This window comes from Cynoglossus semilaevis, chromosome 13 (assembly GCF_000523025.1).
Source record: "Cynoglossus semilaevis isolate Cse_v1.0 chromosome 13, Cse_v1.0, whole genome shotgun sequence".
NCBI classification, from domain to species: Eukaryota; Metazoa; Chordata; class Actinopteri; order Pleuronectiformes; family Cynoglossidae; genus Cynoglossus; species Cynoglossus semilaevis.
Window position 1 is genome coordinate 1,160,592 of NC_024319.1, and position 25,370 is coordinate 1,185,961.

Genomic DNA, 25,370 nt, shown 5'->3' on the forward strand with positions numbered 1-25,370 from the left:
AGGTACAGTGAGTTATTTATTCTACACAGCTCTACTGCCATCTTGTGGTAAAACCGAAAAATACAGCTCCCGAGAAGAGCCTCCATCTACGCTTCAAATCTTGAAACTCCAGATGTCGATGGAAGAAAAGAATTAGACTAACTTTACATAGGGAATTGATATATTATATTATATTATATATTATTTATTGCTGTAGCTACCCAAACATAACACACAGAATGTTACAACGTTCGTTTTCCTTTAAATTGTCTTCACAGGAAAGCCAACGTTTTTACCTGCAGTACCGGAGTAAAACTGCGCGGCGGCGGGGGCAGCAAAACGCAACTCGTCGTTTGAGCTGCAGGAAAAAACCGATCGAGAAGAAGTAGCAGCGAGGCAGCGGAAACGACGAGGTACGGAGCGGAAACGGCTCCGATGAACGCTACGGTCACAGTTAGCCGCACGTGCGTGGAGCTGTTGCTGGAACTCCAGGGACCGTGAGGTGGATGCTGTATTCACCAGAGTTCCTACAAACCCCCGACAGTTAACGTTCAGACGTCAGTTCGTTTGCAGCCTCTACGAAACGTAAGTTTTTTTAACCGAATTCTTGTATCGCACGTGTAACGTAAGACAAACTAACAGGTGAAAAGTGAGTGGCGTAAGCACTATTTCTGTATGGAATTCAACTGATGTGAAGTGAACAATACTGAGGACTAACACACTGAGCTCAGAGATGCGTCAGTACACGTGTAGTACACGTGTACTGACGCACAGATGTAGCCATTTATTGGTTTTAGTTTCACAGTGTTATATATATATATATAAAAGACAATATGTGTGTTTAACCTGAAATTTAAAATATACAAGTCTAAAATACTAAAACGGCGGTGCTTTCGTGAAGTAAATACATGTGTAAACACTACACAGGAGTATTTGAGTTGTACTGTAGTATTTAAGGCATTCCCCAAACCACTTCCTGGTTTTTTTGCGCCCTTCAATCTTCCCGCCATCGGCGACGTAAACAAGAAAAAAAATAATATCTCAGATTTGAACAAGGCGGGAGTTAACTCCATATTTTCTTAATGTTGTTGTGTTTTTTTACATTTCGACTTCGTACCGAACAAACCGTTCTCACTGTGCTGCACCTGGTACTGTTTATTTCCTGAACCACGGACACGTGGAGTGAGTAAAGTGTTTTACGATATTTCGACACAGAGTTAATGAAGTTTGCTTCAATATAATGTCGCTGTTTCAAACCACAGTAGATTTTCTGGTTAAAGTCGACTCTAGAATTTAAACCGGGACAGTTGGACTGGTCTGGTCTGAAACCAACAGGATGTTCAGGGTGTTAAATAATAATAATGTAAAACGTTTGTCGAGGTAATAATTTACTTCAAACATCAGGAAGATTTACGAAATGCATAAGAGGTTTGTGTCTGTGTGTGAGTGGAAACTTGACACAGCCAGAGAATGTGGCTCGTGTTTCCATGTGTCTGATCATGGGAGTCTGAAGCAACAATTTTCTTTTTTTTAACTCCTAAATGTTGTTGTTGTTTTCAGCTCTCACCGCCGCTATGAAGTACATCCTGGTCACAGGTGGAGTCATTTCTGGTATTGGTAAAGGCATCATTGCCAGTAGTGTGGGAACCATTCTCAAATCCTGTGGCCTCCACGTGACGGCCATCAAAATAGACCCCTACATCAACATTGATGCTGGAACCTTCTCTCCATATGAGCACGGTGAGTGAAGGGAGTTTTTTTTGTTTTCTAAAATGAAACTGAAAGTATTTCCTATTTCGGCCTGACCGCCAAGACTGTAAATGTTGGGGTAAATGACCTTTCTTGTCTTTGGTTTTTTTAAAAAAACCTGACTGACAGCAGGGTCTGGTTTTCTAAGAATTTGCGAGTGTGGCGACAACAGCTGCTTCAGCTGTAGCTCTTGGTTCAGGTTCAAGTTTGTCAACATTTCACTCCCATTTCCATAGGTTTGACAGTTTAATGAGAAGCTGCTGCAGGTGATAATTATCAGCTCTTCCTGTTGGTTTTTTTAGATGTTATTTGAAACTGAAGATTTCTTTTCTTTTTTACCTTCTCTTGTTGTAATTTTAATACTATTTTAACTTCCTCTCTAAATCCTGTTCAGTTTGAATGTAACACTGATTAGCATTGACTACGACCCCGATAAAAATAGTAACTAAACACTGGTTCCACGTGTGCCCAGGTGTCTGGGACTTTGGTCAAGGCCGTCAGTGTGACCGTGGTTTTTGTTCCGTTTTTTTTCTTTTCAGGTGAGGTGTTTGTTCTGGACGATGGCGGTGAAGTGGATCTGGACCTGGGAAATTATGAGCGTTTCCTGGACATCAGACTCACCAGAGACAACAACCTGACCACCGGGAAGATCTACCAGTCAGTGATTAACAAGGAGAGGAGGGGGGACTACCTTGGCAAGACCGTCCAAGGTTAGGCCCTGATTGGACGTTTGGATGACATTTTTGTTTTAGAGGGAAATGTACCTTTTTTTTTTTAAATTTTTTCTTTTTTTTTTCGTTATGTCTGTTTCAGTGGTGCCACACATCACAGATGCCATTCAGGAGTGGGTGGTGAAGCAGGCCAAGATCTCAGTGGATGAGGACGAGGCCGAGCCTCAAGTCTGTGTCATAGAGGTACGACTGTTTTATTGACTGACTGTTGGTCGTGATGTTTGTGAAATTCTACCACAGTAATAATTTAAACACCTGAGCAAATAGAAAAACCTGGTTCTGCTGGTTGTGCTCCTTCTGCTGGTGGCAAACATTAGCAGAGTAGGAGCTGTTTTTTGTTTTTTTCACCAGTCAAAAACTTCCTCTTGTGTTGCTCTTGGTTACAGACAACAAAAGTTTAAAAAAAAAACTACCCTCAGTCGTTGTCAAGGCCTTAAATGAAAAGAAAAGACCACTAGAGGGAGACAGTGGCTCAGGGAGCTAACTCCACCCAGCTCATCTCTGTAGTGATGTAAATCATAAGTTAGTTTCTTCTCCAACATTCCAGCTGTCAGATGACAACAAAAGTTTCCTACAGCAAAAAAATTCTTTATACACACTTCAGAGAGTGTGTGTGTGTGAGAGAGAGAGAGAGGGAGTGACAGAGACAGAGTTATGGTCTGTGTGCAGCTCATGACATGCTGCTCTCACTGTCACATCATGAAAGTGTCTGAGAACCAAAACCGGTTATTTTTTTCCTCCTCTGAAGTTGTTCTACAAAGTCTGTGTGGAGAAAAAAAAATGTTTAAATTTTTATGAAATGTGTTTCTAAGGGCCGACCCCGCCCTCTAATGGCTGCCTCTGTCACCATGGTAACTGTAGAGCTTGTTCAGCGCACGTTTCCTTCATCAAACTTTAACTTCTCTGAGTTTTCTTCCTCTGTTCTTTCTTGATCTTTGACCTAATTAGATGTTTTTTCCAATTAATTAATGAAGCTGATGTTTTGTGTCAACAGCTGGGGGGGACAGTGGGGGACATCGAGAGCATGCCCTTCATCGAGGCCTTCAGACAGTTTCAGTTCAAGGTGAAGAGGGAGAACTTCTGCAACATCCACGTCAGCCTGGTCCCTCAGGTAAAAAGTAAAAAAACCACGACATTTAACTTCTTTTTTTTTTTTTATTATTATTTTCATGAATATTTTATTTATTTACAGTTTTGTGAAAGTGAATTTCTAGAATAATAAATGACTAAAACTGTTGTGGTCTTGGTTTCCTCAGCCCAGTACCACAGGAGAGCAGAAAACCAAACCGACCCAGAACAGTGTCAGGGAGCTGAGAGGACTGGGCCTGTCTCCAGACCTGGTGAGTTGGATTTGAAGTCCTTGAAATCTCCCAGACCTGACCGGGGTTTCTTTGATCTCTCCGTCGTGTTGGTTCATGGATCTGAACTTTTAACTAATATGTTAAGTATTTGGAAGTCGACAGCAGTTGTCTTCACTCTGTGTTGATTTATTGAACCTATCAAACCTGTCAGGCCTTGGCCTGCGGCCCTCGTGTTTGTCCTCCTACATGTCACGTGTCAGTGCAGCTCCAGTCTGTGCTCCAGGCCCCTCATTACCTTCAGTGTTCACAGACTTTTCCTTCTCAGTCTCTTCACTTCCGACAGTTCCACCATAAACATTCCACTTGTTTTACATCTTCCTGTCAAAGTTAAATTAAAAAAAGAGATAAATATAACTATAAATATAACATGTTTAGTATGGAATGTTAATGCAAAGTGTTGATAATGACCTCCATGTTTTTACAGGTGATGTGTCGTTGTGCGACACCACTGGAAAACTCTGTCAAGGAGAAGATCTCCATGTTCTGTCACGTAGAACCAACACAGGTGAAGTACTGCAGCCGAGCAAATACTCTGATCAGCAGTAGTAAAGCTCTGACTGACTGTCTGGAGTTACATAGTCCATCTGAACCAGCAGAGGGCGCTGTGGAGAGCAAGTCAACAGCAGATCCTCTGATGATGAGAACTAGAACTAATGAAAACATCTAGTACTGTTTACTTTGTGTTTACGTCCTCATTATTCAGTGATAAATGTTGGCAGGTTTGGTTCATGCATTTGCCTTACAGAAAGCAGGTCATTGGTTTGATTCCCAGCTCTAAACTCCTGGTTTGTCTCCATGGAGTGTGCTTGTTTGTTATATATATATTTTTATATTTTATCACCAGCCTGAAAACTTCATCTTTTAATTTGTAAATAATTCTCTGATTATGACTGCTAGTGTTTCCTCTGCTGGTCTGATGTGTGAACGTGCTGGAGTTGCAGTAACACATCTGTGGTTCTTCACAGGTGGTGTGTGTCCAAGATGTGTCCACAGTCTACAGAGTTCCTCTGTTGTTGGACGAACAGGGCGTCGTCAGCTACTTCTGCCAGAGACTGAACCTGCCGGCCGACATGAGGCCCAGAAAGATGCTGACCAAGTGGAAGGAGATGGCTGACAGGTCAGAAGGATTTAAATAATTTCCATCTTTGTTAAAAATCACTAGTGCAATTCCATGGCACTTCCTGTGAAACAAACAAAAAGAACAGAGATGGTGAGGCAAGGTGAAGCAGGCGATCGCGTAGTACTTGTTTGAAGCACTGGTACTGTTTCTTCAACTCTCCCAAGATTCAGTTTTACCTGGACTGAGACCAGTGGGTCAGATGTTGGTTCTGTAGTGAGATAATGATCATGAACATTCTTCTGAATTCTGGTACCAAGACAATTTTATTATTTTTTATTTTTTTAGAAAATTATTTTGAAAAAAGTTTTTAGAAATTTTTTTTTTACCAGAACATTAGAAAAAAAATTTTTTTTCAGAAGAAAATTTTAGACTTTTTTTCAGAACATTTTTTTTCAGAATCTTTTTTCTGAAAAAAAAATTTCAGAATTTTTTTTCTGAAAAAACATTTTTTTTTAGAAAAAACTTCTGAAAAAAAAATGTTCTGAAAAAATGTTTGAAAAAAAAAATTTTTTCTGGAAAAATCAATTTTCTGAAAAAAAAAATTTTTCTGAAATTTTTTAGAAAACTTATTTTTTCAGATACGCTTTGGCCCAGAGCCAATGTCTCTGTCATTGGTGTGGAACCTGCTGTCTTGGTTTGATCTCCTCAGTTGTTGAATCGATCAGTCAGTCTAAGATAGAAAAACTCTGGTACCTGATAATTATAGTAAAACTATATTTATGACTAAATACTGAACCCTGACAGTTTTGTCTCCTCCTTTGTATTCCTCCTCAGGTCCGATCGTCTTTTGGAGAAAGTTTCTATTGCTCTGGTAGGGAAGTACACCAAGCTGTCCGACTCCTACACCTCCGTGGTCAAAGCCCTGGAGCACTCAGCCCTGGCAGTTAACCACAAGCTGGAAGTCAGGGTATGAAGACGAGTCATTTGTGTCAATGACATTTCGGCATTAACACTTTAATCTTGACTGAAAGTGTAGTACATCGGTGTACCAGCAGAGGGCGGCGTTGACTGATCTCTGTTGTTGTAACAGTACATCGACTCTGCCGACCTGGAGCCCGCCATGCTGCAAGAAGAACCAGTGAAGTACCACGAGGCCTGGCAGAAACTCTGCAGTGCTGAGTGAGTACCACCAAGAATATACTGTAGTACTGTGTACCATTTGACTGAGAGGACACTTGTCAGGCCACAGTTGTTAATAAGAATTTGTAAATTCTGATCTTTCAAAATGAAACTATTTTCTTACTGATAATTAATGTAATTAAAATATTAATTGAATAATGATACACTTCTCTTCTTCTTATAGGGGGGTGTTGGTACCTGGAGGGTTTGGTGTGAGGGGAACAGAGGGGAAGATGCTGGCCATCAACTGGGCCAGGAAGCCCAGAGCCCCTTTTCTAGGTAATGTTGTTCAGTTCACAGATAAACTGATCACAGAAGAATCACATTTTTATTTGTTAACTATGAGCTGTGACCTAATCATTACATTAAGAAGAAAAAAAGCATCAGTAAAGTCTTCTGTAACTGTAGGCCTTTAGTCTAGTTTAAGTTTAGACAGGAGAACCAACAGATCCAGAACACTTTCATTGAGTTCAGTTCAATTTAAAACCACCAGAGGGCGGTAAGGGACACAGCAGTTTTACATAAAACTCAGAGGAAAAAGTAGCCATAACTTCTGCAGTTTAGTTTTAAAGAGGAAAAAGTAGCCATAACTTCTGCTTCTGTTTAGTTTTATTTTTTCCATTTATGGTGAGAATAATGATTTATTACAGTTTTTATTCACTTTTTTAATTGGCTCTAATTCTAAATAAACCTCTGTGCTCCTGTCTCTACAGGTGTTTGTCTGGGCATGCAGCTGGCGGTGTGTGAGTTTGCACGGAATGTTCTACAGTGGGATGGTATGTGACAACTGGTCCATGAACATCAATTAAAAAAAAAAAAAATATATATATATATATATACACATATATATATGTATATATACATACATATATACATATACATACTGTGTTCTGACTGAAGATGTCTTCACTTCTTGTCCTCACAGATGCGAACTCCACAGAGTTCAACCCTGATTCACTACACCCTGTGGTAGGTACTGGTTCTGGTCCTGTGTTCCAACAGTACCAGTAGTTCTGTGGCTGTAGAAGAGAACTGTTCTAACGTTTCTCCCTGTGCTCGGCAGGTGATTGACATGCCTGAGCATAACCCAGGACAGATGGGTGGGACCATGAGGCTGGGGAAGAGAAGGACTATATTTAAAAATGACAACAGTGTGCTCAGTGAGTACCCTTGGTCACCTAGTGGAGAATTAGTGACATCACAAGAAGCAAGTGTTCAACTGTTTTTATTTGTTCTATTTTTTTTTTACAGAGAAGTTGTATGGAGACGTGGAGTATGTTGACGAGAGACATCGACACAGATTTGAGGTAGAGACAAAACAAGGTTTTAATGTTCTAAATCAGTGGCTGAAATCGCTGAATCATTTTTGATTTTTTTACTATTAAATCATCTTCACAGGTGAATACTGAGTTCAAGCATCACTTTGAATCCAAGGGTCTGAAGTTTGTTGGTCAGGATGTAGAAGGAGAGAGAATGGAGATCATTGAACTGGAGGGTAAGTGTTGATAATATCCTATAATTATACCATACATCATCAGGAATACTAACGTGTGTGTGTGCACATCTGCAGGACACAGTTACTTTGTTGGAGTGCAGTATCATCCAGAGTTCACCTCTAGACCCATCAAACCTTCTCCTCCATACTTTGGTCTCCTCCTGGCTGCTGCAGGAAAACTCCAGAGCTTCTTGTCCAAAGGCTGTCGTCTGTCTCCGCGGTAAGACTGAGCTGAAACCACAGTGTGAATCATGTTAGTTTCTGTTCTTCTAAAGAAAAGCCTGAGGCCTTTCATCAATGGTTCTTGGCTTGAGTAACTGTTTTGATTCTCCTCCCTGATTTGATGTTTGTTTTTCTTTTCTAAATATTTTAAGCAGTTGTAAAGAATCAGAACAAATCAGTTTTTTTTTCAATCAGTCTAAACATCAGACTTCTGGACTGTCCAGTTGGGACATGTTAAAAATTGACTAATTTGTTTTAAATACATGGTGTTAGTGGGTTTACAGCTTTAATCCTAATCTCCTCCTCAAGAGTGTCTTTGTAATGAGTGTTCTATAGTAATACTTAATAATACTTCATACTTGACAGCCTGGTTTGGTTGCCTGTCTGTGAACTTCCTTCATACAGTAATGTGGTTGAACCAGATAACTGTACTTACTGTCACACATCTGCACTTCTGTTGTTGTTCCCTGACGCACTTGACGTTTTTGTCACGTTGTCGTTGCCATCACTCACCCAGCTGACAGTGACAAGGCACAGTTGGTGCAGTGATGGAGCCTGGGCCTAGAGATAATGACACATAAAGGGAAAAGTTAAAAAAAAAAAACATTTCTTGATTATCACTAATATAATACACAGTATAAAAAAAAAAAAACGTTTCTTGACTATCACTAATATTATACACAGTACAGTGACTTAAATGTTAAAAGGTGATAATAAAAGTAATAAAATCTTGAAGTCACACGTGTCATGTCAGACAGATGTGAAAGTTTTGTCTGGCTTGTAAATAAACTTAAGGTACATTAGTGCCTCTTACAGGCTGAAGTGTGTGCTACAGCTGACTTTTTTTTTGTGATTGTAATCATTTTAATCTAAATTAAAACGTTAACAATTTCTAGAATTGTTTTAATTTGTCCTCTTTTGTTTTAACCCATTTCAGAGATACCTACAGCGACCGCAGTGGCAGCAGCTCTCCTGAAGCTGACATTTCAGAGCTGAGGTTCCCCTCTCTGTAGCTGCAGCGTGTGGGTCCAACACCCAGGAGCCTAGTTTTGGTGACGCATCAACCTGATTTAAAAACAAAACACACATTAATGAGGTAATTTTATTTAGTTTTTTTTTTTATCTATATACAGAAATATTACGAGGTGCTTTGTGTGTCACTTCTGGTTCTTTAGAGCCGATGTAGAAATTATTACAGACAGTTGTTAAAGTTGTGTGCAAACTGACAGAAGCTTCTCTGACACTGAGTGGGAAATTGACATGTATAGATAAATACACAACATTCATGTCTGGTTAGATACTGAATCAAAGAAAGAAGTCTGTTTCCATGTAGTTTGTTAATTTTTTTTTTAAGTCAAGCATTGTACATTTTCTTTGACATCTAAGACACTGAGCTGAAGACTCACTCTTGCATGTCCTCAGTGTTTTTAATACATGTAGTCAATCACTTTTATCCCTATACTTGGACTCGTTGGGTTCATGGTGACTCTGGTACTGCAACAGCTGGAGACTGTTGACTATGTGAACCATGTACAGGTGGAAAAAATATTCTGTGTCTGCATCAGAAAAGTGTCCTATAAAATCTTCAGTGTTTTGAGACCAAGCTGCTCCAAACCAGGCTGTACAGGGTGATGGTGTGGCTCAGTGTTCAGAAGCACTGTCTTCATGGTTCTGTCCACTCAACACAGACATTTACGTCATGAATGTTGTTTTAACTCTCAGGGTCAAAATACTCTTGTTTGACAACCACATGATTTTGGTTGTATCTTTATGGACCTGATGTGGAGTCTGAATGAAGCAGGAGCAGCAGTGGTCATGTGATTGGGCTCCCTGTATTTTTTTTTTCTTATTAATTTTTTAAAAGATAATTAAATGTTTCTGGCTGTTCGTACTAACAACCTGTGGTGTTGTACGCTTTTATTCGTGACCCCATTAGTTTTAGCACGTTCTTTTTTAATGTCCGCTATGTAAAGTGAAAATACGATGATGCTGTCATCATATACCGCTATCATTTTTGAGCGACCTGTTGTTCATGTACAAAAAACAACAGCTGTGCTTAAATAATGAAACAGAATCTTTCGTCTGATCCCAGAGCAGCTACAGCCATATGTAAGGAAACTGCTCAAGTACCTCCAGATTTCATCACTGTTTTTACTTTGACTCCATGGATTAAAACTCATTGCATTCATGTTTATATTTATGTCTAATGGAAATGTATGCGGTTACAATAAAAATGGTTTCACCTGATGATCTGGACTTGATCATTATTCCAATTTTCATCTTCTACCTTTTAATGCTTTTCAGGGAGGCTGGAGCCAATCCAAGCAGCAAGGCTTGGGTTACGCCCTGGATAATTCTTTGGTCTATCATGTGACACATTTGTGTCTACGTTAGCATGTTAGTGTAAGTAAAGATAATGAGACTGCTAGTCAGTGTGAGGTTACCTTTGGGGGAACTGCAGGACCAGGGAGGTGAGTGCACGCAGTAAGACAGGAAGTGCAAGACCTGAGGATGACAGTGGAAGTGATTACAAAACAATCAAACAGAAAAGGACAGAACTTATCTGACATGATGTATGACAGTAACACAGGAGTTTAGCTTTAGCAGGAGTGAAATACAATCATTTATGGATGGTTTATGGTTTCATGAACGGCTCAGAAACTAAGTGTTGTCCACTAGAAAACGCCTACTACTCCGTATTGTTTTTCCTTCTCCTTATACAGTAATCCTGCTCCTGATCCTCCTCCACTCCTCTGCCCAAACTTTGTCCTTCCTTTTCCTGTGAACCTGCCCTTGTTCTGCGTGTTTTGTCTTCTGTCCTGTTCCAACAGGTAAACCTGTCCACACCCTTCCAGAGTGCACTCACCTACTGTACATGCTGACAGCAGCAGAAGAGACCAACAATTTTTATTAGAGCAGGACGTTGCTCTTCATCGTTGGTGTTGGATTTACAAAGGTTTCTGTCTTTGTTTTGGAGCAGCCACAAACTTCTGTGAAGGATGTGAGGAGCTACTGCAGGAAGTGGATTGTTGAACTGATCGGTTGAACAGCAGGACATGGGAGACGCCGGCCTAGAAGGATCAGTGGGATTACTGTATATTTACTGTACACACTGGGTGCAGTAGTATGGCAGAGTCTTTGCTGCGCACTTTAATTTCTGAGAGGTTTTAAAAAAAATAACTTTCCAGTTTTTCTTTTTAATTAAGTCCCAACAAGGAAAAATGGACCCGACCGTGTGGCAGTACCAGTTCAGGATCATCATGCTGGGAGACTCCACAGTAGGAAAGTCTTCTCTGTTGAAACGCTACACTGAAGACCTGTTCCCAGAATCCCTCAGCCAGACACTGGGTGTGGACTTTTATGTTCACTTCCTGGAGGTGGAGCCCGGGGTTCGTGTCAAGTTGCAGTTTTGGGACACAGCTGGACAGGAGAGGTTCAGGTAAGGTCATAGTTCATCAGAGAAACTCATGAAACCAAACCCAGTCACTGTGTCACCTGTAGACTTTTCTATTATTTTGAATGTTTATATATATATATATTTTTTTTTAATTATATTCATTTATATTGTTCCAGGTCAGTTACCCGTTCCTACTACCGCAACTCAGTTGGTGGCATACTGGTGTTCGACATGACCAATCGAGACACCTTTGACCACGTGAAAGAATGGCATGACGAGGTGCGCCAGCGAGTGCAGCCCCACACGGTCGTGTTCCTTCTGGTGGGCCAAAAAAGTGACAGGGAGGCGTACGGGGAGAGAGTGGTGAGCCAGGAGGAGGCGGAGAAACTGGCCAAGCAGCTAGGGATTCCCTACTTGGAGGCCTCGGCCAAGACGGGACACAACGTGAAGACGGTCTTTGAACTTCTTGCTCAGCGAGTCTATCAGGCTCTTCTGAGTGGAGAGGTGGAGCTCCAGGACGGCTGGGATGGAGTTAAGTGTGCCACACTGCAGACAATGCGTTCAAGGACACCCAGTCTGGGTCAAGAGAGCACAGCCTCCAAGAGCAAAAAAAAGTGCTGTGGTTAAACTGTGGGGTGTCTCAGTCACACAGTGGTGGATAATGGGTAAACCCTTTACTAGTGGGACCTGATTAAAAAGGTTAAAGTAGCATTGTAACTAGTGGGACCTGATTAAAAAGGTTAATTAAAGTAGCATTGTTTAAATCTAACAAGTTAGATGATCCAGTGTTCTTAATATTTTCATATTGTCTGGGGTGCTTCCATTTAATCCATGTTTGGCCATAGAAACAGGAACTAACCGTTTATAACTGCTGTCATAAGATCATCTCAGATGTCCGTCGATAATCGACCAAAGAGCCTAGTTTTGGTCAAAAGTAACTTTTGTAACTTTAAGCATTGTTTGGAATGAGAAAACTTAAGGAGTAGAAGACCCCGACTCCAAAGTTAGTTTAAAAAAATGCAGTGATGTTTGAAACACAGCACTCAGTCGTACCTTCTCTGTTTTCGTGCAGTAATAGTCATTCTCCTGCAGCTGTTCCTCACACCTCCGCCTCCCCTGAAGTTTTCTGCTGGATGAGTCAGTATCAGCCCAGTGCTGTGGTTCATCCTTAGTAAAAAAGACAAAGATTTCTTTGAGTTAAACAGTTTTTATGGCATTTATATGGCATTAATTAAACTTTAAGACTAAATGAATATAGAGTTGACTTGACTCAGATTTTACATGCGTACACGGGCAGCATATAGAGCAGCAGGGGGCGTTGTTGTATTTGATGAGAACAAAGATATTGTTTGTTCTCACTCAAACCTTTGGTTTAAGCGAGAACAAACAATATGATTTTATTTGGATGATTTTGAATGAGTAAAACTCACTTTAGAATTCAGTTGTGTTTAGAGATATGAAATTAAATAATTTAGGATTTAAAAGACAGACTTTATGATTTGGTTGAGTCAAAGACAGAAGAGAAGTTTTACCACCTAAGTGTAACAGTTTATCAGGTGTTTTTGTATAAACACAACCAATTTTAGAACAAAATCCCCAAGACAAAAATATTTATAGTTTTTATAAAAATTTAAATTCTGTGGTTAAAACTTTATTTTCTGCTTTGAAATATCTTTTCTGCTTCAACCCAAGACTGTGATGATGAAGACGATGCTGAAGATGATGAGGATGTTGTTAAAGATCAGGCTGATGAAGAAGACAATGATGATGGTGTTTGTGACGGTGGCGATAAAGATCCTTGAGAGGACAATCACAGTAATGATGATGATGGAGCAGCTGACGGTACATGATTATCATGTTTTCTCACAGGGTCAGAGGTCACGGCTCATCAGCTGTTCATTTCTCAGCTGACATTTTCTCTGCTGATGAGCAGTAGCTGTAAATCCCACTCATCTTCAACATAGGTTTGTCATTGTCACCCTCATCATCATCGCATTTATCATCAGCAGCATCATTTTAAATATTATTTTGATGATAGTAACCCTCTCATCTTCATTGCTGCATCTGTCATCATCACCGTCACTGTATTTGTATCTCCGTCCACAAAATGGTCCTCACGTCTCATCATCACAACCATCGGTTAAGGCTTAAGTTAATGTGACGTTTAAAAACGATCGTCTTCAAAAAAGAAGAATGACCCCAAAAAGTGACAGACCCACGATACACCAGGAGAATGACTGACACCTCCATCTCAGCATTAGTAGAATAAAAGTCATGACTGCTGTGGTTTGTAGATTAGTGCTGTGTTCAGGTGGAGGTCGGGTGGTGGTGATGAAGCTCTAAATCTTCATATTGTTCCCACGGGAGCCATTGTTTTATGCTCATGTGTTTCAGCAGCTGTCAGTGAGAACAAGAGCTCAGAATGAATGAGACCGGGGGGTGCTGAAGAACCAGGCCGACATTGTTCTAACACTGCAGTTTGTTACGGGGACTGGAGGAGGAGGAAAGGAAAGGAAAGGCAAGGCAAGAGTCAGACAGAAATCAATGCACACAGCTGTCACCAGGATTTAATTTCATCAATAAATCCTTGATCTGCAGCTATAAAACTCAACGCCCCCTGTTGCTAGAACACTTATATAACAGGCTCAACCTGCAGGATGAAAAACTGACTTCAACATTTAAAAAAAAGATATAGTGAATTCTACAAATGTGTGTAAACCACTAACTCCGTCACACACAAGTCCAGAGAGAAATTAGTAATTGTTTGTTCACTGGGACAAAGGGGATGCTGGACCACTGCTGCCTCCTGTGGTCAGTTTTATATACATTAAATAAGAATGTGGTATTTGCTGGAAGCATGGTTAGCTACACATAAAACAGAGGCAAACAAAGCATTAGTATAAGGCAGGACAGAAAACAATATTCTGTGCAATGATTTCTTGAAAATGTCTTATGACAATTGAACTGTTCTGGTCTCTGCTTCACTGTTTGTGTTTTCATATCCTCAGCTCAGTTTCCCATCTTCCCTCCATATACAGTGCAATCCATCCATCTTTAATCAGCAGCACTGCTGCCACTTCCTCTCCTCTGTGTACAGCTGCCATTTCTACAGGAAGAGGAAATCCCTCTCCGCCCCACCCCCCACTGCATCTGCTCAATAATTCAGCAGAAGAACTACCAGTCCAAATATTCTAGGAGCCGAGTCTCTGTTCTCCAAGTGCGAATATCCCTCGGCAGCTCGACACACTGTCGTTCATTTAAGGGTGTCGATTAAGGTACTTTATTAAGTCTAGTTTATAACATTTCATGAAACACTGTGTACATCAGCTCATGTCCATATATTCGGGTCTGTTCATGGCTTTATGTCATTATTTTCCAAAAGGAAACACCAAACCTCAAAAAGAAAATCAGTGGCTTTTACTAAAAAGACAAAGTAGTAGTTAATTTTCCCACATTGGGTTTAAATTTGACCACCGGAGGCAGCTGTGGACCAGCAGCTCCCCTGTGTCCCTTTTGGTTTTTTTTTTAATTCAGCAATAGTGCACACTACTGATCTGAGGAGCCAAATGAAGTTTGAAAATCCTTAATTTTATAGAAATACTGTTTTATTGTTAATGTTGTCCTGATGACGATTCGTGCCATCACTCACCTCACATCCACCTGTCTCCACCTCTGCCTAAACATCAGGAACTGCAGCAGTTTTGGAGTAACTCAGGGTTCTCTGGTCGTGTGTTGATAACCTGGCCACAGCTGCCGTGGCTGTTGCTGCTGCCATGACAACACAACTACAGCAACTGCCAACACCAACCTCTAAAATCGAACCCTCAATAGTCACTGACGCATCATCACCTAAAACACAGGCAAAGACACAGTAATGCAGATCAAAATTTGGAAGGAACTTATATACGCTACTATATAGCAAAAAAAAAAGCATTTCCTGAAAAAAAACCAAAAACCCAAACGATTATATCAATTAAAAAAAAAAGTTAGACTCAATCTGGTGTTTTGAAATTTTAAATGCATTTCAAAAATACACACAAAACTTGTTCTCTTTAGTATCAGTGATGAGAACAAACATTTTAGTTTAACATTTTAGTTGTATTACATTGTTATGTAATGTATTACATTCATGCTCATGTTAGTGAAACTGATTTCATTTCCCAACACGAATCCTCAACAGTTTACACTCATAAAACTTTCATGCTCATTTTCCTGTATCGTAAATTTTTAAGGGTTAGATTTACTAAATAATATTTCATAAAACCAAAACGCCACAGTTTTATTGTTCATTAAATAAAAGTAAATGATTTGGTCAAGTTGATTAATTTTTTACTTTTTTTTTATATACGCTACTATATAGCAAAAAAAGCATTTCCTGAAAAAAAAAACAAAAACCCAAATGATTATATCAATTAAAAAAAAAGTTAGACTCAATCTGGTGTTTTGAAATTTTAAATGCATTTCAAAAATACACACAAAACTTGTTCTCTTTAGTATCAGTGATAAGGACAAACATTTTAGTTTAACATTTTAGTTGTATTACATTGTTATGTAATGTATTACATTCATGCTCATGTTAGTGAAACTGATTTCATTTCCCAACACGAATCCTCAACAGTTTACACTCATAAAACTTTCATGCTCATTTTCCTGTATCGTAAATTTTTAAGGGTTAGATTTACTAAATAACATTTCATAAAACCAAAACGCCAGTTTTATTGTTCATTAAATAAAGGTAAATGATTTGGTCAAGATGATTAATTTTTTACTTTTACTTTTGACTGTTAACTAAAATTTTATTATTACTTGTAGGTATAATAATAGTTATAATAATAATAATTCCAACTTAGTTTGTAATGCTGGTTTATAACAAAACTAACTTTTAGTTAACAATAAGGCCCAAAAACATTATTTCAGTACAGCAAAAAAAAAAAGAAAAGAAAAGAAAAAAAAAAGCTAATGATTTCTCAGTCTAAATTAGCAGAAGGACACAACCTCAGGATAAATTTAAAATTCAATGACTGTGTATGATGGCTGAGAGAAGGCTCTGGTTTTCCTGTAGCGGCTTCACTTGTCACAGGGCTCAGCCATGAGGTGTAATTGCAGATAAGTGGCAGTGGAGAGTTTTTATGATGACCATATGCTCCCACGCTCTGCTAAACTAATGCCGTTCCTTTAGCACATAAAAACCCGCTGGGTCCCTTTCTTTGACAGAGTCCAGTCACTGTCTGCCTATACCAGAGTGACTATGAATCAGAGGAGGAGTCTGACTCCTGCTGGAGCTGAGAGACTGAACAGGTCTCTCTGCTGGATTTGAATGAATTCAAAAGTAAAATTATGTACAGTCGTAAGGATCCGAGCCAATGAAAAATGAATTCCATATGTGGTATTTTTCTGTACAGTTTATCCACGGGCTCATATATCATCAACATGAGGGCTATCAGGAGAGGAGCTGGGTGCAGCTAATTATTAACATCTGAGGTTGCTAATTAGCTAAACAAAAATGATAATTAGAGCCAAGGGTTTTACTTATTATCAGCAATACATTATAAGCTTTGAAAGCTAACACAACTGGTAAACGGAACTAAACAAAGTTAAACAAATTAAATGTATTCTACATCAACCCAAAATACACCTTAACATGGGCTAAATATAGCTAAAAAAGTAGCCAAGATTTTTTTTTTTTTTAAAAGACTTCAGTTGTAATACAAAAGTTATCCTAGAAGAAAGCCAAAATTTAGCAAAAGTGAAGACTGCGAGTGGTTAAAAGCCAAAAGTTAGCAAAAGTGAAGACAGAGTGGTTAAAAAAACATCTTAATGATACACAGTAAAAGAAATTATAAAAAAAAAATTCCTCAGTTTGAAATTCGCTGTCACTGTCTGTTAAATCCAGATCTGTGTGTAGTGTAAGCTCTACACACAGATCTGGGTTTGACAATTTGCTCAGCATGCCCCTCCCCATCTGTGTGCTCTCACCATTAGGTTTTATGACTGTGTTATCTTCCATCGTTGCAGCTTGAGATTATCAGCTTCTCTTCTGGCAGTTTCCCTCTGCAACCACTTCACTGGATCAATAAAAGCAAATGCCAATGGGCAATTAACACAGAGGCAGGTCACAAAGAGAGGGCAGAGTCTTTCTTTTTCATAACACAACACAACGTTACAGGTGATAGCACTGTGTGTACTTAAAATCTGGAGTCACGTTCGTTCACTGCAGAGATAAGCCTCCGGTAACCTACTTCGACTCCAAACGATTGTTCCAAAAATCAGTTGAGCAAACGTTTGTTTCAGTGGTTGAGCTATTAACCGTAAAAGGAGAACAGAAAAGTTGTAAACTTTTATTCTCCTAAAATTATTTTTTCTCCTGACATTGCGAATTTATTCTGATAAATGTGGTACTTCTTACTCTCGTAATTTTATTTTTTGAATTCTCAATTGTCTTAAAACGACATCATACATTTGACGCAATTCTCTTTAACCTTTCTTTATATTTTAGTTATTTTCTTTTTGAACATTTGTCTTACCTTTATCAGAGGTAACTAGTTGTCGTGTGAGGTCATCCCGAGATATTAAAACGTGCTTATTTTTGTCCTTTTCCTGGTGGTTGTCTTATAGCGCATTATTCGGTTTCTGTATTGAAATGATAACTTGCGCCGCATAATTAGCACACAATGCCACTTTTACTTTGTTTAAGTAGAAAAAAGTCGACGTACAAACGAGAAACGAAGTCACTCTCCGAAGATCAACGATAAATTAGAAAATGGCTACCCTTCCCGCCAAACAAATGTATTAACGTCAGTTAATGTGGCCGGACATTTAACTTCATAGTTTACAAAAGCAGCGCCGCGTCACTGAAACTAACATTTGGGTCAAAATTTTCCGCATGGGTTTTAATATTTAAGCCGCGAAGTTAGTGCCATGGTAGCCTTGTATAACTTTATTACCGTCTGCTGTCGAGGAGAGAAGATTAACAGGCTTGACCGTCAGTTTCTCCAGGAGCACTTTAATGACCGATTTGTGCGTAGGAAATGACAGCACTATCATTCAAACGTAACACCGTATTACAAGATAGCATAGATAGATGTATGTCTGAATATGTTTGTATGGAATCAAATTTTCTCATACAAATTAAATCAGATTAAGTCAGGTAATAATTATATCACTGCTCCACTTCAGCCCCCTTAGTTTTGGAACTGAATTTAAATTATTTATTAATTAAAATAAATAACCGTACAGTTGGATTTCCTATGACGAATTATTATTAAATTGAAAGTTTCAGCGATAGAGGTTAGCTGAAACACTAGGTCTGCAAAGAGCAACAAAACCTCAAATAAACGTTTAAGAAAAGGTGTTCAAGGTTAAATATTATTTGATTTATTTTAAATCATTGTTAAATATTGTCTTTTTTGTCTTGAGAGTTTCTGGAAACTCCTGCTTTTAACTGATTGCAGGCTAGCTAATGAAAAATCTCACTCACCTATTTCTATTTTACCAATCTAGTTAATTCAACCTTTTCTTTTGTTTTAATTGTTTGACTTTTTGTGTAGGTGCTGTCTTTTTTATTCTTCTTCCATTTCTGTATTTTACCAACTGTTTATTTATTTTATGAAAATGTAACAAAAACTCGTACTGTACTGTATCAAAACGTTAGAAGAATGAATTAATACGGAAATCAAATGATAACTATACATTACGAAGATTAAAATCACATACATTTGCCCTTCAGACCTGCTTAAAATTGAACAAACACCTTTATTTGGCTCTGTTTGTTTGTGCTGCTCTTCTTTCCTTCCTTCCTTCCTCCTTGTGCCCCCCCTTCCTTCTCTCCTCCTCCCCTTTCCTCTGTCGTCCTCCTCTCCCCCGCCTCCCTGTGCCTCTCTCTCTCTCTCTCTCTGTCTCTATCTCTCTCTCTGCCCAGCCTCCCTCACTCGCAGTCGGTCACAGAGTCCGGGAGCCAGATCAGGCGAACTGTCTCCAGCTGTGGGAACGCATTTCTAGTTTCACCTGCACGAGACTCTGAACCAGGAGCAGCACAAGGTCCAGGATCGTAAGGTCTCCCTTAAAGAAAGAAAGAAAAACAAAACACTTTTTGCGCAAACCTTGCGCGTAAGTGGCACGAGTCTGTCCAGGTCTTAAGACTCGGACTCGCTGTTGTTGTTGAAGTGTTCTTTTATTAGAAGTTTTTTTTCTTCTTCTCTCTCTCCGCGGGGTTGCTTTAAGCGGACTCGCCTTTGGTGGATCGGTCAGAGGAGCCGAGAGAGAGAGCTGCGACTGGAGCCACTGCTGCCCCCCTTTGGACCTGGTTCTGGTGTTGGATGCAGGGCATGGATTTTTGGATTCCTGCGGTGTAAAAGCAGAAGAAGAAGTTGCTCCAGACGGAAAGACAATGACGGTGAGGAGGATGAGGAGCAGAGCAGGAAGCCGCTGAGGTACAAACATCTGATATTGATTTTTATTTGAGAAGAGAATCGACCTCAGTACGAGTTTGTGTCTGAGGGGAGAAGAAGATGCTTTTACCAGAGGAGCAGGGCAGATCAACCAGAGAGGGAGGGGGTGGAGGGGGGCATGAGTGCCGGGGGTAACAGTTCAGGTGGCCTAGAGATGTATTTTTCAAACAATTATTTGACAAAAACATAGAAGTTGGCAGAGACAATTTTATAGTTCCAAATTTGACTGCAATGTTTTTAAAGATTCACCTTTAAACCTTGGGTTAGACACTAAGACCAGCTTCTTTAGTTTGAGCTCAGATTGCAGTTGTTTACACGTGAAAGGCAAAAAAATAAATAAAAAATCGAAAGGCTGTTTTTTTTTTTCTAGATCTGTTCAGAAAAGAAAAACTGATCCTTGAAGCCTACATTGTAATGAGCAGCAGTTTTCAGACATAAACATTGTTACAGACGAGACCCAGAAACACCTGTAGATAATACAGATTTTTAAAATGGACCAAACAAATACATAGTATATCACAGAAATTCTATTCTATTTATCTAATCTTTGTCAATGAACATTTTCTGAAGGTGTCCAGTGGCTTCAGGACAGATGAAAAACTGATCTAGATTTGTTCCTGATCCAGAGTCCAGATATTTGACTCAGGAAAGTTCAGCTTTGTGATACCTGACTCAGTGGTTCACAGAGGGGACACAAAGCTCAGAGGTTTGATTTCCCAGAATCCTTTTCTCAGGACGTATGTGATGTTTTTATGACAGGATGAACATGTGTTTCCTCTCCTGCTCTTCATCACTCTACCTAATGAAAACTGCTTAGCTGTGAACGCCAGAGAAGCAGATTCTGGGAGGTTTTATCCCACGACTTGTGCTGACCTGGACTAACGAAGGTCACCCAGGTCCAGAGATGCTCAGATTATTGCTGTGAATTCAGCTGTGACTAAGTGAAGCTGTACTTTTATTAGATTCTGCCTTCAACGGGAAGGGTTCATGATTGTCTGGGCAGAAATTATACTACGCCACTGGTTTGGCATGTTTTCTCTGATACTGGTCCAATAACATTTTTTCTTAATCAATTATTAACAATCTGATGATTGAAAAAAATGCATGCTGTTATGTGTTTTAACACATTCTTTTTTACATTTTGTTTGGTAAAATATTGGCAAAATAAGTTATCTTTCAAATGTTTGCTGTGAATTGTTATCTACAAGTTCAATACATTTTTTCTTTCTTTTACTTTAGCAACACATTTGTTTTTCAAACAAAATTACTTCATTTTATGTTTTAATATTTTGCTTAATTTAGAGAATAAATTCATTTTATTCTCAAACATGTTGGCGAACATGAATGAACCCCTAACATTCAGCTAGTTTCCTCTTTCTTTTCACAGGGGTAAATAATTCAGCTGAAAGTGAAGGTGAGGAATTTGCTGCTCGGAGGATGCTCTTTTGGAAGGGGGTCTCTACATTTTTGCTGGCCCTACTGGTCCTAATGGACCTCCAGCTGCTCGCCGGACGATCTCACCCGCACAGACGTCAAACCCGAGGTCATCACGAAGGCAGGGCGCGGCAGAACATCACACTGGCCATCATTTTACCTCAGACCAACACAGAATACCCATGGGCATGGCCTCGCATCGGCCCTGCCCTGGAGCGGGCGGTTCAAACTGTCAACGCCGATCCCACCCTGCTGCCGAACCACCACCTGACCTACGCTTTCAAGAACAGTGAGGAGAGGAGCAGAGCGGGAAGCCGCTGAGGTACAAACATCTGATATTGATTTTTATTTGAGAACAGAATCGACCTCAGTACGAGTTTGTGTCTGAGGGGAGAAGAAGATGCTTTTACCAGAGGAGCAGGGCAAATCAACCAGAGAGGGAGGGGGTGGAGGGGGGCATGAGTGCCGGGGGTAACAGTTCAGGTGGCCTAGAGATGTATTTTTCAAACAATTATTTGACAAAAACATAGAAGTTGGCAGAGACAATTTTATAGTTCCAAATTTGACTGCAATGTTTTTAAAGATTCACCTTTAAACCTTGGGTTAGACACTAAGACCAGCTTCTTTAGTTTGAGCTCAGATTGCACTTGTTTACACGTGAAAGGCAAAAAAATAAATAAAAAATCGAAAGGCTGTTTTTTTTTTCTAGATCTGTTCAGAAAAGAAAAACTGATCCTTGAAGCCTACATTGTAATGAGCAGCAGTTTTCAGACATAAACATTGTTACAGACGAGACCCAGAAACACCTGTAGATAATACAGATTTTTAAAATGGACCAAACAAATACATAGTATATCACAGAAATTCTATTCTATTTATCTAATCTTTGTCAATGAACATTTTCTGAAGGTGTCCAGTGGCTTCAGGACAGATTTGTTCCTGATCCAGAGTCCAGATATTTGACTCAGGAAAGTTCAGCTTTGTGATACCTGACTCAGTGGTTCACAGAGGGGACACAAAGCTCAGAGGTTTGATTTCCCAGAATCCTTTTCTCAGGACGTATGTGATGTTTTTATGACAGGATGAACATGTGTTTCCTCTCCTGCTCTTCATCACTCTACCTAATGAAAACTGCTTAGCTGTGAACGCCAGAGAAGCAGATTTTGGGAGGTTTTATCCCACGACTTGTGCTGACCTGGACTAACGAAGGTCACCCAGGTCCAGAGATGCTCAGATTATTGCTGTGAATTCAGCTGTGACTAAGTGAAGCTGTACTTTTATTAGATTCTGCCTTCAACGGGAAGGGTTCATGATTGTCTGGGCAGAAATTATACTACGCCACTGGTTTGGCATGTTTTCTCTGATACTGGTCCAATAACATTTTTTCTTAATCAATTATTAACAATCTGATGATTGAAAAAATGCATGCTGTTATGTGTTTTAACACATTCTTTTTTACATTTTGTTTGGTAAAATATTGGCAAAATAAGTTATCTTTCAAATGTTTGCTGTGAATTGTTATCTACAAGTTCAATACATTTTTTCTTTCTTTTACTTTAGCAACACATTTGTTTTTCAAACAAAATTACTTCATTTTATGTTTTAATATTTTGCTTAATTTAGAGAATAAATTCATTTTATTCTCAAACATGTTGGCGAACATGAATGAACCCCTAACATTCAGCTAGTTTCCTCTTTCTTTTCACAGGGGTAAATAATTCAGCTGAAAGTGAAGGTGAGGAATTTGCTGCTCGGAGGATGCTCTTTTGGAAGGGGGTCTCTACATTTTTGCTGGCCCTACTGGTCCTAATGGACCTCCAGCTGCTCGCCGGACGATCTCACCCGCACAGACGTCAAACCCGAGGTCATCACGAAGGCAGGGTGCGGCAGAACATCACACTGGCCATCATTTTACCTCAGACCAACACAGAATACCCATGGGCATGGCCTCGCATCGGCCCTGCCCTGGAGCGGGCGGTTCAAACTGTCAACGCCGATCCCACCCTGCTGCCGAACCACCACCTGACCTACGCTTTCAAGAACAGTGAGGACAAGGACGGTATCTGCTCGGAGTCCATCGCCCCGCTCATGGCTGTTGACCTCAAATTGGCCTTTGACCCCTGGGCCTTTATTGGCCCTGGCTGCTCCTACACCTCCTCGCCCGTGGGTCTCTTCACCACCCACTGGGATGTCCCCATGGTTACAGCCGGAGCTCCGGCCGTGGCCTTCTATGGCGGCGTCTACCCATCTATCACCAACACAGGCCCTACCCACAAGAAGCTGGGGAAGTTCGCCCTGAGGATTTGCGAGCACTTTGGCTGGAGGGAGCATGTGATGCTCATGTTCAGCGACAACAAGGTGGATGATCGTCCCTGTTACTTTGCCGTGGAGGGTTTGTACACAGAGCTGAAGAGCATCAACATAACCCTGGTGGACAGAGTGTTTGAGGAGAACAAACTGCCCATCAACTACTCACAGATCCTGGCTGACACCCAGAACGACGCCAGAGGTGAGTCCAGCGGAGAGCCGCAAATGAATGTCAAGTGTGTGTCTGTGAGTGTGTCAGAACTAAAAGCAGACGATGTGTTTTACAGTTTTTCTGAGTCTGACATCCCAAGATCATTTTGAGGATATTTTAAAGATTATTTTTACAATGATTTCTTAAATGTAAAGGTGGAATTTTATGAGCTACCAGGTTAGGATCACCTTACATTTGAATAAATAATAATAAAATGAATTAATCATAATTCGAATTTAATCTCTTTTCGTCAACTAAAATGCTACAGCCTCTTTTTTTTATACATTTACAACTCTATTCCCATAAAAGAAAGTCTTCTAAAAATATACCGCTTTAATTAGAAATGAATTTACACATTTTATTATCTTTATCTTAAATCCTTTTCTTCTTTTTTTAGAATTTTGCCAAAAAAATCCTGAAAAAATCCCAGATTTTTTATGAGAAACATGCAGAAAAGATAAACTTAAAAAAAAAATTCCAAAAATTCTGACCGCATGACACAAATTTGGATTTTACTGAAAGTTTTTTCTAAAATTTTTTTGAATTGATCTAATGATCTAATTTCATGAGAAACATTATAGAAGTTTTTTAAAAAAAAACAAAACAGATTCTCAAATGTGAATAATAGTGTGCTAATATGATGAGAGACATCCAGGAAAAGATACAAATTTAATAAGTAACTTTTCGTCAATCTATTAACATTTGACCAAAGAAATGACACGAAAAGTGTAGACAAAAAATAAAAATTGTTTTTATCTAAAAATTCACCAATTTGCTTTAAAATACTTGTCCATTTTTGTGGTTAAAATAAAAAATATATACTTTATTGGTATGCCAACTTTTGATCACAGTAAAATACTCTACCAATATGTTCCTGAACAAATCTCCAAAAATAAGTTTCTTAAAAATGACTAAAACAGACTAAAATACACTAATTTTAAAAATGTTCTCTTAATCCTCTAATTTTATGAGAAACACAGGAAAAGATGACATTTAAACAATACATTTACAAAGTTCTATCGTCAATGTTTTTTAGTTTTTTGACAAAAAATGACACAAAGTTCACATTTTGACAGATGATTTTATTTTTAAAAAATTCTGAAAATGTTCTCTAAATGCCCTTATTTTGTGAGAAACATGCAGGAAAAGATGACATTTTGAAAAATAGTTTTACAAAAGTTTTTGTCAAATTTTCTTTAGTTTTTGACAAAAAAATAACATTAAAAGTTTACATTTTGACAGAAAATTTAAAAAAAAATTTTTTTTAAATGTTCTCTAAATGCTCTTATTTGATCAAAACCATGTAGGAAAATATGACATTTATAAAAATAATTTTACAAAATTCTTTGTCAATTTCTTTTTAGTTTTTGACCAAAAAAAAGATGAAAAGTTCACATTTTGACAGAAATGTTTATTACAAAAATATTCTAAAAATCTTTTCTAAATGCCCTAATTTTATGAGAAACATGCAGGAAGAGATAAAATTCTGAAAAATAATTTTACATGATTTTTGTGAATTCTTTTTAGTTTTTGACAAAAAGGACATGGAAATTTCACATTTTGACAGAAGATTTTACATAAAAAATTGTCAGAAAAATCTTTTCTAAATGCCCTAACATTTATGAAAAACATGCAGGAAAATATAAAATTCTGAAAAATGATTTTTCACGATTTTTTTGTCAATTTATTTTAGTTTTTGACAAAAAATGCCACTAAAAGTTGGCATTTTGACAGAAACTTTTATTTTTAAAAAAATTCTAAAAATCTTTTATAAAATGCAAGATTATACCCTAAAACA

At 38.9% G+C, this 25,370-nt stretch overlaps 3 protein-coding genes and 1 long non-coding RNA gene across 8 annotated transcripts; 3 read left to right on the forward strand and 1 right to left on the reverse strand.

The window, feature by feature from the left end:
* Positions 1–276: 276 nt before the first annotated feature.
* LOC103387882 (CTP synthase 1) lies at positions 277–10,023 on the forward strand. Of its 2 annotated transcripts, XM_008322685.3 has the most exons (18): positions 277–564; positions 1,540–1,719; positions 2,268–2,438; positions 2,542–2,642; positions 3,454–3,570; positions 3,716–3,799; positions 4,245–4,325; positions 4,786–4,937; positions 5,715–5,847; positions 5,971–6,059; positions 6,244–6,338; positions 6,773–6,835; positions 6,985–7,028; positions 7,123–7,219; positions 7,311–7,366; positions 7,458–7,554; positions 7,630–7,774; positions 8,714–8,789. In XM_008322685.3, exons 2-18 carry the CDS (start codon positions 1,554–1,556, stop codon positions 8,787–8,789), a joined length of 1,767 nt encoding a protein of 588 aa, XP_008320907.1. In that variant the 5' UTR covers positions 277–564; positions 1,540–1,553. The 2 variants fall into 2 exon arrangements, with proteins under 2 accessions (XP_008320907.1, XP_024917064.1); XM_025061296.1 differs by lacking the exon at positions 277–564 and having other exon boundaries at positions 1,554–1,719; positions 8,714–10,023.
* On the reverse strand, positions 8,723–19,052 carry LOC107988073 (uncharacterized). Its single transcript, XR_001760955.2, has 6 exons — positions 18,118–19,052; positions 17,150–17,238; positions 14,823–15,022; positions 12,227–12,340; positions 10,221–10,281; positions 8,723–8,841 (listed from the first exon to the last, which is right to left on the reverse strand). It is a non-coding gene; the product is annotated as an uncharacterized LOC107988073 (long non-coding RNA).
* rab42b (RAB42, member RAS oncogene family) lies at positions 10,281–12,424 on the forward strand. Its single transcript, XM_008322687.3, has 4 exons — positions 10,281–10,607; positions 10,757–11,215; positions 11,350–11,889; positions 11,934–12,424. Exons 2-3 carry the CDS (start codon positions 10,998–11,000, stop codon positions 11,798–11,800), a joined length of 669 nt encoding a protein of 222 aa, XP_008320909.1. The 5' UTR covers positions 10,281–10,607; positions 10,757–10,997; the 3' UTR covers positions 11,801–11,889; positions 11,934–12,424.
* LOC107989392 (atrial natriuretic peptide receptor 1-like) lies at positions 12,920–23,923 on the forward strand. 4 transcript variants are annotated; one of them, XM_025061326.1, is made up of 5 exons: positions 12,920–14,448; positions 19,092–19,220; positions 19,394–19,602; positions 21,008–21,348; positions 23,104–23,921. In XM_025061326.1, exons 4-5 carry the CDS (start codon positions 21,058–21,060, stop codon positions 23,680–23,682), a joined length of 870 nt encoding a protein of 289 aa, XP_024917094.1. In that variant the 5' UTR covers positions 12,920–14,448; positions 19,092–19,220; positions 19,394–19,602; positions 21,008–21,057; the 3' UTR covers positions 23,683–23,921. The 4 variants fall into 4 exon arrangements, with proteins under 4 accessions (XP_024917094.1, XP_024917095.1, XP_024917093.1 ...); XM_025061327.1 differs by having other exon boundaries at positions 19,092–19,565; positions 23,104–23,922; XM_025061325.1 differs by having other exon boundaries at positions 19,092–19,602.
* The last annotated feature ends 1,447 nt before the right edge of the window (positions 23,924–25,370 follow it).

Coding starts and splice junctions, on each gene's coding strand:
- LOC103387882 (XM_008322685.3), top strand. CDS start 1,554: ATGAAGTACATCCTGGTCACAGGTGGAGTCATTTCTGGTATTGGTAAA. Junction 3,571..3,715: donor ACGTCAGCCTGGTCCCTCAG/GTAAAAAGTAAA, acceptor TGGTTTCCTCAG/CCCAGTACCACAGGAGAGCA. Junction 6,836..6,984: donor GAATGTTCTACAGTGGGATG/GTATGTGACAAC, acceptor TTGTCCTCACAG/ATGCGAACTCCACAGAGTTC.
- rab42b (XM_008322687.3), top strand. CDS start 10,998: ATGGACCCGACCGTGTGGCAGTACCAGTTCAGGATCATCATGCTGGGA. Junction 11,216..11,349: donor GCTGGACAGGAGAGGTTCAG/GTAAGGTCATAG, acceptor ATATTGTTCCAG/GTCAGTTACCCGTTCCTACT.
- LOC107989392 (XM_025061327.1), top strand. CDS start 21,058: ATGCTCTTTTGGAAGGGGGTCTCTACATTTTTGCTGGCCCTACTGGTC. Junction 21,349..23,103: donor ACGCTTTCAAGAACAGTGAG/GAGAGGAGCAGA, acceptor AAGAACAGTGAG/GACAAGGACGGTATCTGCTC.